This window comes from Myxocyprinus asiaticus, chromosome 3 (genome assembly GCF_019703515.2).
Source record: "Myxocyprinus asiaticus isolate MX2 ecotype Aquarium Trade chromosome 3, UBuf_Myxa_2, whole genome shotgun sequence".
NCBI lineage: Eukaryota > Metazoa > Chordata > Actinopteri > Cypriniformes > Catostomidae > Myxocyprinus > Myxocyprinus asiaticus.
The window spans coordinates 33,390,164-33,402,491 of record NC_059346.1 but is presented as its reverse complement, the minus strand read 5'-3'; the positions used below and the strand labels follow the sequence as shown (position 1 = coordinate 33,402,491).

The 12,328-nt window shown below is 36.9% G+C and overlaps 1 protein-coding gene across 2 annotated transcripts; it reads right to left on the bottom strand.

The window, feature by feature from the left end:
* Positions 1-2,860: 2,860 nt before the first annotated feature.
* pafah1b2 (platelet-activating factor acetylhydrolase 1b, catalytic subunit 2) lies at positions 2,861-11,826 on the bottom strand. Of its 2 annotated transcripts, none has more exons than XM_051679230.1 (6): positions 11,547-11,826; positions 6,330-6,410; positions 6,098-6,187; positions 5,114-5,230; positions 4,508-4,630; positions 2,861-4,376 (listed from the first exon to the last, which is right to left on the bottom strand). In XM_051679230.1, the coding sequence occupies exons 2-6, from the start codon at positions 6,405-6,407 to the stop codon at positions 4,098-4,100; spliced, it is 687 nt and encodes a 228-aa protein (XP_051535190.1). In that variant the 5' UTR covers positions 6,408-6,410; positions 11,547-11,826; the 3' UTR covers positions 2,861-4,097. The 2 variants fall into 2 exon arrangements, with proteins under 2 accessions (XP_051535190.1, XP_051535199.1); XM_051679239.1 differs by having other exon boundaries at positions 11,633-11,826.
* Between the last annotated feature and the right edge of the window lie 502 nt (positions 11,827-12,328).

Below are 12,328 nucleotides of genomic sequence, written 5' to 3'. Positions count from 1 at the left end.
ATTAAGTATTTATTAAGTGAAGTATTTATGTTTATTTTGTTAAACAAATATAAACAATGAAATAAATCATAGAAATATTTGAGTGGCTGTGTTATAATAAATGACCTAAACATTATTTCATATCTAAGAATTTGTTTTGGATTGGCCCACAAAGGCCCAGTTAAGGTTCAAACTAGCCTATCCTCCTTTTAAAGTGCTGGACCTAAATATACTGCAAACAACGAAGAGATAAAAAAAATGGGCAACACCTGAATTAACACTTAATTTTAAAACTTAAATCTTTTGGCAGAGAAAGTATAGGTCTTTTAAACTGATGCATGATCTTTGTCTATGTTCAGATACCGTCCCAATGTAATGATTAGCAAAGTAATAGGCCTAAGACATTTTGGTCAGTTCTATTTGTAATGTTTTTATTGACCTCAGCATGGTTTGCTTTAAGTCTCATGATCTAAATTTTCAGGCTTCACAATCAATTTAACAATCCTCATCTCAAAGGGGCAAGCAAACAGAGAGGGTCAGCAGGTTCTGAGCACTATATGGTAACATACAGAACTTTCTTTGGTTAAAGGACGAGGTTATCTAGATGGCTTACGCCTGTATCAGCAGAAAAGGTCTTCCATGTGGGCCCATGTCATCATCAGCAGTAAGTCACTTATCATTGTCTCTGCTTGTACATGCAACCCATTTTTTCTGTCATATCAGAACCCATAAAAATATACATAATCCACTCAGAGCAAAAACATGAACTGATTTGCAGAGTTAGCCCACATTTAGCATCTTGACATCTCTCTCATTGAAACAAAAATGGTTAATAACAATATATGATGAAATGATAAATTACATTAAAAAAAGGGAAATGATGTAGTATGATGTGTAGTGTACTTAAACTAAAATCATTCTGTAAGTAATAAACCACAACCATTCTAAAAGTTGCACAATGATTTTCAGACTTTTGTGTACATTACTGCTGAGTCTGACATTGACAACATGACTGAAATTGCAGAAAATATTCAGCTTGTTAAAGTTAAGAGCACTCAAATATATGAATTATATAAGTTTAAATGTAGCCTATATATTTATTTATATATTTAGTAATTTACAAAAAGCCAAATATCTTAGGGGTTTTAGAAAACAGAAATTATTTGTGAATCTCTTGTGGAATTTATCAATCAAGAATTGTTCAGCTAGTCAGGAGGTTTTCCAAGTTTGTTCAAGTATCTCTGGCTGCAGCTTGCAGAATGGGGTGGGTCAACACATTGGGGCGTGGCTACACATGTTGCCACGCCCAAAATTACTCTCATTGGCTCGGTCATCTTTTATTGGTGTACATGATGGACATGCGTTTTAAAAAAAGTGTAGCCTGATAATTTTGTATTATAGTACTGTGGCCCTTAAGTTATATGAAATTGTGTTGTACCTCATGGTTCATTTTAAGCAGATGTAGTAGGAGTCTGACTGAGCAGACTGTTGTTGTTTCGTTCATTTTGAAAGCGGAGGGCAAAATTACTAATCCTATTATGGCGAAGATTCAACTCTAATACAGTCGTAGTCAGTGTAGAAATAATTAGGAAAGATCTTTTTGATTTCAGTGCTATGACTCATAAGTGACTTTGTGTTGTACCTCATGGTTAATTTCAAATAAATGTTGGACTGAGTGGCATGGACTGATGAACAAATTGTGTTGATGTGTCTGCTGTCATTCAAATCTGTAAATCAAAAAGTTGTGCAATTTCACAAAGCTTTTATTATAGCACATGGTTAGAGAAATGAATTATGAATTTAATTAATTATAAAAATATGAAAAAGTGTATCAGTGTTGTTGTAATATAAATATTTTAATTTATAACCCAACATGGTTATGAAAACCAACAGCACCGTCTACTGTAAATTAACTAAATTACTCTCCAATTCTCACAAAAGTTATAAAGATGTCATTTTAATTTATGCCATCAACAATAGCAAACAAGAAGGCTGATGAACTGATGAAAATGGTTATGCCATTCTTGAGATAGTTGCGGTGCTTTCACTCTTGTTCTAAACTGATTCGTATTCATTTCTTAGAAGGATTGCAAACGATTATCTCTTCTCCTCGCTCCAAAAATGTGTGCTCCGTTATCTCGTCGGCTATAACTGTTAATACTGTACTGACGTACCGGTGCATGAGCACCAAACACAAAAACACATACACATGATTTTCGGTTGGCATTTGTTTAACAACATTTTCACGTCAGTTTCAGCCTTTATAAATCCCGATTTGTACCTCACTTTTAACGTAGGATACAATCCATGGAATTTAGGATTTAATATAACATACAAGTAATCAACTGGTTTGGCTCATCTAATCAATATCTCTCAAACGACGATGACAAACCAGCAACGACGACCATATCTCCTATCATGTATGTCTATGAAAGATGAACGAGCCAATGAGACTATGTTATGGGCGGGGCTACTCTGCAGCAAAGTCCTTCTTAGTTCGTTCGTTGTATTGCTAAATTTAATGAATTAGTAAATAGAACTCATTCTACGATATATTTGCAGGTTGCTATGTTATGTCTCCCTCTACCGGTTACATGATTTAACTGTGTTTGTCACTGCAGTGTAGCTCATGTTACATGAACTCCTTCGAGTAAGTATGAGTTATCATGAAGACTGTTAGTTTGAAAGCATTTGAACATCCGCTCCCATAATGGATGAATACCCTACTGTATAAATACTGTAAGGTGAAACTTCATCCTGAGTTATATCCAATCAAAATGGTGGTTATCCAAAGTTAGCTATTTATTTTACAGATCATCAAACCATACACCATTCCTCACCTCATCTGTGTCGACATCAAGCGAAAGAGAGTGTACACAAATGAAGTCTGCTGATTTATTAGAATGCATGGATCCGAAGCATGCGGCAGATGTGCCGCATTAGTAGTGCACACTTTGCGGCCAAAACAAATAGTTATAGATTGCTCTCTTACACTCAAACACAAAAACGTTCACATACAGTACTACAGCATTAATAAGCACTTGCACAGAGTACATTAATAATAACAGGTTATATACACTCTCTCTCACACACAAACACACACACCTTTATAGAGCACATGGACACATACACAATAAAATGGATGCAGAGCAGGTGAGATAAATATTAATACTTTGTGATATGCACTAGATGCTTAAGAGAAGGAACATTTCCCTGATAGCACACTTACATCACCCAGACCTCTATTTGATGTGTGTTTACATCTGGAAGACTTTATGTTGTTTGCTCATCTGCAATACGTCTATAAGATGTATGTCAATAGTTATATATCATATTACAATAAGACTTTCAGCAGATGTTATTTCAGCAGACACGTTTATATGTTTGTAAATATGATCTTTTTAAAATGTTTAACAGATGTTAATCAGATTGTAATGCTTTCCAGATGAAAAGATCTAAAACTCGGAGATGTATGTGTGTCATCTGGGTTCAGGCTCTGGCACTCTCTCTCCAGTCCGCTCTATATTTTGTTACTATTTGTGTTATTGAGAAAATGAAAGAGAAAAATATTGCAGAAGAGAGGGTTTCACATGCCTCTGTATCAGGGTATACTCAGAAAGAACTTTAAATGGGAGCAAGAAAGAGAGATTTTCAAAGGCATGATTGTGTTGAGTTACGGTCATCATAACACCACTGTGAGTGCGACTGACTGTGTGCATAAAGGCACGGTGAAGCTGGCAGAGTGAGTGCAACAGTAAATGGTTGTTCAGACAGTGACAATAAGATTTAGAAGAGATTCTGGTCCCACGCAAAACAACATGTCCTAAGAAACCTATTTGTTTTCCTTTCCTTTTGTCATGAATATTTGCCATCTATTCTTCATTCTCCTACTGTTTTCTATTATACTTTTTTGATTCATACAGTATAGACATTTAATATTGGTCATATAAAATTGGTCACTGCCCTACATCCCCTTTGTGTTTTGCTGCAAATCAAAAATGTCTTTTTCCACTTTACTTTGTTATTCAAATTGAAGTATTTGAAGTACATTCTGTATATCCAACAGTTCTTAACCCTGCCTCTCAAGTGATTGACCAATTTACAGTAGTGCCCCCATCTTAAACCAGTGAGGCCCGCCTCTCCTGAGGCGTTTCCTCCAATAGTTGAAGCAGCAGATCATGGAGAGTTGTTGATATGGTCCTGTATGCATCGGTGGTCAGATGTAGGTAATCAAACATGTCTCGAGAGGAAATGGTTCCATCTGAGTGGACAAAACCACCTCCCGCATCGAGAAACTGTACTGGGCCGAGTCGAGAAAGAGATGCACGAAGTAAATTGTTCACAGATGCATTTTTCTCTCTCAAGGGGTTGGGGAACTCTCCCCTTGGCAATAGGCCCTAAATGATAGGAATTAGGACTAATCAGGTTTAAGCAAATAAATAAGCAGGTGATACTTGCATGCATTGCATACACATTAATTATCACACTATTTTTACAAAAACTTCACATAGTGGTTTACATAACTCACCAAAACAATAATTTTGGACTTAGGGAGGCGAGAAAAAAGTAGCTCTACAATGGCCACTATTCCTCCTGCAACCTGTTCTGCCGTGTGCTCATGATTACTGGTTCCTACCCATAAAACCACCACCTGAGAAAAAATGAGAATGCTATTACAACTTCTGAACACATATTTTACATAATATAATCATGTTATATGTTCAGACAACAAACCAAGAGAACAATAATAATTCATATTTCATAGCAAAACCTTGCATATTGCCAAAACACTCAGGGGCTCACAAAATCCCAGAATAAAAGATTAGGGGAAAGTAGTGGAACTGATCCTCTACAACTAGTCTGAGCTGGGTTTAGAGCAATGAAGCAATTACCAACTTCTACAGTTCCATATTTTGCTTTTTGTTTGTGTGGAGAAATATGAGCAGAGTTCAAAAGTCTATTTAGGCTAAATCGTCTTCCTGCACATATCTTTGTTACATTTACAAACCATATGCACTACTCCAAGTTATTCTGGCAAAAAAGTCTCTCTCTCAAAAAAAAAAAAGAAAAAAAAAAAAAAAGAGGTTGCCTTCTTCACAGCAACTTCAATCACTCCCCAGTCTCTTTTTCTCACCCTGGGTCTGATGTTCTCCAGTTCTCCATTTTGTAGTCTCCACAGCACATTAGAGGTTGTGTCTCCATTAATACCAAAGTTCAGAGCATGAAGAGGTGAGAACAGTTCCTTCCACACCTGAGACCAGGACAAATATAAAAATGAATGCAAACCAAATATTTACATTTAGATGTAAACCCATTTAATGTGGATTATTATTAATCCACACAAAATTAATCCAGCACCATAAGGAAGCAATAGAAATACTAACACTACTTTTTGGCACCAAACACAACCTAAAAACAAACATAACCTAGTAACCTAAAAACTATTCCAGCCATAATACACTGAAGGTTCAAAGTTAAAAGAACAGATCACCCAAAATTGATAAATTCTCTCATCATTATCTCAACCTTATACAGTCTCAAACTCATATGATGTTCTTTCTTCTGGGTAACACAAACCAAGATATTTTCATAGATATATAATGTGTTTATATCCATACAATGCAAGTCAATGGGGTCCAAAAGCTCCAAAAAAGACACAGGCCCCATTTACACCTTGCATTAACATGTGTTTTCGGTGATCGGATCGCTATTGGATAGCACTTGATCACATTAAATGCCAGGTGTAAATGCACCCCAAACGCATTGTGATTGGATCACTGAAACCACTTTCGGAAATGGTCAAGGACAGAAACTGGTTTTATTCATGTTTTCTGAAGCAATATGATTGCTTTGGGAGATAAACAGACCAAAATGTCACTCATTATTCACTATAAATCTTGACACCAGCAGTCTCCTTGAAGCTCGATTGTACTTCCCCGTGCTTGACACATGCACAGAGTGTGTGTACAACGCGTGTACATGCACACAGCAGAAGAAAAAAGCCATACAAGTTAAAGACAGCATAGGAGTGAGTAAATTACGAGAGAATGATCCTTTTTTGGTGAACGATTCCTTTAACAAAAAAAGCACAAGTAAGCATAAACAAAATAGAAATTACTTCATACTGCTGCATAAGCTGTACCATGGAGTCCCCCACAAACAGAACATCTGGCTCTGCATCTTTGCACTCCTGTACAAATCGGTTATGCTGCAACAATATAGGACATATCTGAACATGTTACACTAAACACTCGGAGTGAGGTGTTACAGAAGAGGAAAAGCACCAAGATGATAAAAGTACAAGATTATACTGACTTCCATAATGGAGCTACAGTTATGTGCACACCCACCTGTGACATCCAGCGTCCATCTCCCTGCACGTCTATCACAGGTGCAGGTTCAGCAGCAGGGTTCTCCTCACCACTCATTCTCTACAACACAATCAAAATGTCTTGTTAATAGGGGATCATCAACATTTTTATTTAATCAAAACAGTGTAGAGGTTAATTGATCTAATTTGTGTAATTGGAAAATGGTAATTTGTGATATTCTGTTGAAAATTAAAAAATGTTATGTCTGTTTGTTAATGGGGGAAATGGGGATAAAGTAATGCATTCAGTATAGAAAAAAAAAAAAATATATATATATATGTATAAATGTATATATATATAAATATATATATATATATATATATATATATATATATATATATATATATATATATATATATATATACACACACACACACAAATACATCTATATATATACATTGATCTGCCACAACATTAAAACCACCTGCCTAATATTGTGTAGGTCCCCCTTGTGCTGCCAAAACAGCACCAACCCGCATCTCAGAATAGCATTCTGAGACGCTATTCTACTCACCACAATTGTACAGAGCGGTTATCTGAGTTACTGTAGACATTATCAGTTTGAACCAGTCTGGCCATTCTCTGTTGACCTTTCTCATCAACAAGGCATTTCCGTCCGCAGAACTGCCCCTCACTGGATGTTTTTTGTTTTTGGCACCATTCGGAGTAAATTCTAGAGACTGTTGTGTGTGAAAATCTCAGGAGATCAGCAGTTACAGAAATACTCAAACCAGCCCGACTGGCACCAACAATCACCCATGCGATTATCTAATCAGCCAATCATGTGTCAGCAGTGCAGTGCATAAAATCATGCAGATATGGGTCAGGAGCTTCAGTTAATGTTCACATCAACCATCAGAATGGGGAAAAAATGTGATCTCAGTGATTTGGAGCGTGGCATGATTGTTGGTGCCAGATGGGCTGGTTTGAGTATTTCTGTAACTGCTGATCTCCTGGGATTTTCATGCACACAAGTCTCTAGAGTTCACTCAGAATGGTTTCCGAAAAAAAAAAAAAAAAAAAACATTGGTAACACTTTCTATGAAGCCCATATTTACAATGCATTTTAAATATCATAATGTCTCATAAAACACCTTATAATAAGTTATAACTTCTCATAAATAATTATAACTACAGTAATAATATATTATAAGACTTCCCCTATTCAGTTATACTTTAGAGTATAATGCATTATAACACAACCAACATCCAATTTTAACGCAGCAGAAGTTAATATAGTTAATTGTATAAATGCTGTATAGTGTAAACAGTCAAAAGACTTTATGACGTGATCATATTATAAGTGGTCTTTGCCTGCATTTAGAAAAGTTACAAAAGCAATATCTTCTTATAAACAGCCATAACATAAACTTGTAACATACAATACATTACAAGTCAAACTTATAGTATCCAAATAAGATGCACACACAGTCCAATATAGAATCAATTTGATTTTTTAAATTTTTTATTCTTGTGTGTGTTTTACTTGGCTACAAGTGTGATCAACACACACTTTTTTTTTCGAGAGCGAGTTTGATATATTTCAACCTTGTAGCTTTACAAGTGTTTTTCGTAATATCTCAAAATTTACATTGAATGTGTGTTATTTTGTGCATGTGTAATGTATATAACTTCTAGCATGACTTGTAATGTCTTGTAACCACTTAAAATACCTTATGGATGTTTATAAGAAGACATTGCTTTTGTCACTTACTGTATACAGATGAAGTCAGACGTTTACATACACCTTAGCCAAATACATTTAAACTCAGTTTTTCACAATTCCTGACTTTTAATCATAGAAAACCTTCCCTGTCTTAGGTCAGTTAGGATTACTGCTTTATATTAAGAATGAGAAATGTCAGAATAATAGTAGAGAGAATTATTTATTTCAGCTTTTATTTCTTTCATCACATTCCCAGTGGGTCAGAAGTTTACATACACTTTTAATATTTGGTAGCATTGCCTTTAAATTGTTTAACTTGGGTGAGAGATTTTGGGTAGCCTTCCACAAGCTTCTCACAATAAGTTGCTGGAATTTTGGCCCATTCCTCCAGACAGAACTTGTGTAACTGAGTCAGGTTTTAGGCCTCCTTGATCGCACATGCTTTTTCAGTTCTGCCCACAAATTTTCTATTGGACTGAGGTCAGGGCTTTGTGATGGCCACTCCAATACCTTAACTTTGTTGTCCTTAAGCAATTTTGCCACAACTTTGGAGGTATGCTTTGGGTCATTGTCCATTTGCGACCGAGGTTTAACTTATTGGCTGATGTCTTGAGATGTTGCTTCAACACATCCACATAATTTTCCTTCCTCATGAGGCCATCTATTTTTAGATGTGCACCAGTACCTCCTGCAGCAAAGCACCCCCACAACATGATGCAGCCACCCCCATGCTTTACGGTTGGGATGGTGTTCTTCGGCTTGCAAAACCTCACCCTTTTTCCTCCAAACATAACATTGGTCATTATGGCCAAACAGTTCAATTTTTGTTTCATTAGACCAGAGGACATTTCTCCAAAAAGTAAGATCTTTGTCCCCATGTGCACTTGCAAACTGTAGTCTGGCTTTTTTATGACGGTTTTGGAGCAGTGGCTTCTTCCTTGCTGAGCAGCCTTTCAGGTTATGTCGATATAGGACTCGTTTTACTGTGGATATAGATACTTGTCTACAGCTCCATTTGACTCCAATTAGCCTATCAGAAGCTAATTGGCAAATTGCCTAAAGGCTTAATATCATTTTCTGGAATTTTCCAAGCTGCTTAATGGCACAGTTAACTTAGTGTATGTAAATTTCTGACCCACTGGAATTGTGATATAGTCAATTAAAAGTGAAACAATCTGTCTCTAAACAACTGTTGGAAAAATTACTTGTGTCATGCACAAAGTAGATGTCTTAAACGACTTTCCAAAACTATAGTTTGCTAATATGAAATCTGTGGAGTGGTTAAAAGATTTGTTTTAATGACTTCAACCTAAGTGTTCAACTGTATCACAACTATATATAATACACTATAACTTCTGCAGATAAAATTGGATGTTGCTTGTGTTATAATGCATTATACTCTAAGTTATAACTATGAAAATTAAGTATTATAATGCATTATAATTGTGGTTACAATAATTTATGAGAAGTTATAACATGTTTTATGGTGTATTATGAGTCATTACTAACGCATTATAATGCCTTTACAATGCATTATAAATATGGGCTTCATAGAAAGTGTTACCAAAACATCCAGTGAGTGGCAGTTCTGTGGATGGAAACGCCTTGTTGATGAGAGAGGTCAGCGCAGAATGGCCAGACTGGTTCGAGCTTACAGAAAGGCTACGGTAACTCAGATAACCACTCTGTGCAACTGTTGCGAGCAGAATAGCATCTCAGAATGCACAACACGTTGAACCTTGAGGCGGATGGGCTACAAAAGCAGGAGACCAGGTCGGGCACTTTATTAGGACCATAGTGTTCATAATAAAGTGCTCAATGTTTTTTTGAAGTGAAAAAGAAAAGTTAGACCCTTGGGGTTAGATGTCACACCCTTCAGAATTGGGAAGAAGCCCCCCAGTGGCATGTTGTTGCTGGTGTTATTATTTTAATTTATTAATTATTATAATTTATGGGCTTACTGTTAAATATTTCCAGATGTACATTTAAAACATCTTCACTATTCATTATAACCTATAGGCTAATTGAGTGAAATTCAACCTGAATTCACAGTATTGCTATTATGATGACATCCCTTCAATTAATAATGTGGGTGTATAAATATTTATATTCATAAGCCTGTACACTACAGTATATAATTCATAGAATAAGTTAAACTTTCAGATCTTTTACTGGGATTCTGTTATTTGATTTGTCTGTCATTATTCAATTATTCAACAGAATAACTGCAACTAAATTGCATAACTGCACCAGTAGCGTGCTAAGATTGCCCATTTTCAGAATGTTTCATTTTGTGCTGTGACTACTAAATTATTTAAAATGTATTTCTTTTGATAATATTGGGTGATGCATTATCAGCCTGTACATGCTAAACTTACACTCACCGGCCACTTTATTAGGTACACCTGTACTTCTACTTATTCCTGTGATTATCTAATCAGCCAATCGTGTGGCAGCAGTGCAATGCATAAAATCATGCAGATACAGGTCAGGAGCTTCAGTTAATGTTCACATCAACCATCAGAATGGGGAAAAATTTGATCTCAGTGATTGTGACCATGGCATGATTTTTGGTGTCAGACAGGCTGGTTTGAGTATTTCTGTAACTGCTGATCTCCTGGGATTTTCACACTCAACATTTTCTAGAATGTAAAGAGAAAGGTGCGAAAAAAAAAAAAAAAAAATACAACCAATGAGAGGCAGTTCAGTTGACAGAAGGTCAATGAAAAATGGGCAGACTGGTCCAAGCTGACAGGAAATTCAAATAATCTACATGGACGCATTTAACGGTTGCACACTGTCACCATGTCAACAACCGCATCTCCTGCTGAAAGCGTTTAAACTGCTCCTCCCGCTGGGCCCCATGGGAGTTGTAGGCCCCTGGGCTTCAGCCCGTATAAGCCCGTGCGTTAATGCGCCCCTGCCAACAATCATGCAACGGTCTAAATCACGGAGATCACATTTTCCCCCCATTCTGATGGTTGATGTTAACATTAACTGAAGCTCCTGAGCCATATCTGCATGGTTTTATAAATTACACAGCTGCCACACGATTGGCTGGTTAGATAATCGCATGAATAATTAGATGTAGAGGTGTATCTAAAAAAGTGGCCGGTAAGTGTATATCTAAATATGTTACAATTTAAAAGTAAATGGAAATTGTTCTTAAGAGGAGGCATCTTCCCCCCAAATCCAGCCACCATGCATGTATGCAGAATTTTACTGTCAATACCATTAACTCCAAGCAAAATACTGATTATTCAAAGAGAGCTTCCATGCACCCGTGCCAAGCACCAACAACCAGGATACATAAATGAAACGCTAGGAACGCCGCACAAAGAGCGCATGTGTTTTGCATTTAGCCCTGAGGATGATGGTGATGATGACCCCGGATGCAGCCAACACACAGCAGAGGTTGTGTTGTAAGGATTAACGGTAATTCTGAACTGCTGCTGATCCCAGTAACGTTTCGCTAATGGTATAATGAAGATGCAATAAATCAACAGCCGAGACAAAAGGAAAGCACATACCCAAAGTTCCTACCACCTCCGTTTATGCACGACTCCTCGCCACTAAACTGGCCACTGTGTTTGCAAATCCCGTCTTAAGTTATCACCTGCTGATGTGCAACAAGCCAGAACTCCCTCAATCACGTTCACAGACTGTGATGATCACAACAGCATCAACTGTCTGTCCGGGAATGATGCAGAAGTCCCTTTATGCTTGTACTTATCTCCCTACAAAAGCAACGCAGCCTCAGCTTATTCAATCTGCACAGCAATAATATTGGATGTTTTCATTGTGTGTGTGTGTGTGTGTGTATATATATATATATATATATATATACACACACACACACACACACACACATATATAAATTATATATATATGTTATGTAACCGGCGACAGCATCTAACCAACCGCCCCCTCCCCACCTCCCTGCGCAACCGCCCTCGCACATTCTGGAAGCCTCATTTCCGCCTACATCCACCATCAGCACGCACTTCCCATTCAACTCTGTCCCGCCTCACCATGAGGGGAAAATATAGGTGATACACATATGCAGTTGTAAATAGAAATTCGGATTCTTACTCTCTGGGAAGGAGTGCTGAATTAATTTAGGGTTTGTTATGATTGCGTCATTGCAAAGAAAGGCGTCCAAAGGCCAAACCCATTTACAATATTCATAACTACGAAGTGAAAATGCAAAATACTTGTATGTGCCTAAATAATTGATGGAATTTTTTTATTAACGGGGCCCACTTGATCCTAAAGGCTGCAGCTGCAGTTTTTCAATATACCACAAGATGTC

What these genes read in the sequence shown, in the direction of transcription:
- pafah1b2 (XM_051679230.1), bottom strand. Translation starts at nt 6,407, where the DNA reads ATGAGTGGTGAGGAGAACCCTGCTGCTGAACCTGCACCTGTGATAGAC. An exon ending in ATGGACGCTGGATGTCACAG is followed by an intron (nt 6,188 to 6,329) that starts GTGGGTGTGCAC and finishes ATATTGTTGCAG; the next exon opens with CATAACCGATTTGTACAGGA. An exon ending in AGCTTATGCAGCAGTATGAA is followed by an intron (nt 5,231 to 6,097) that starts GTAATTTCTATT and finishes TCCTGGTCTCAG; the next exon opens with GTGTGGAAGGAACTGTTCTC.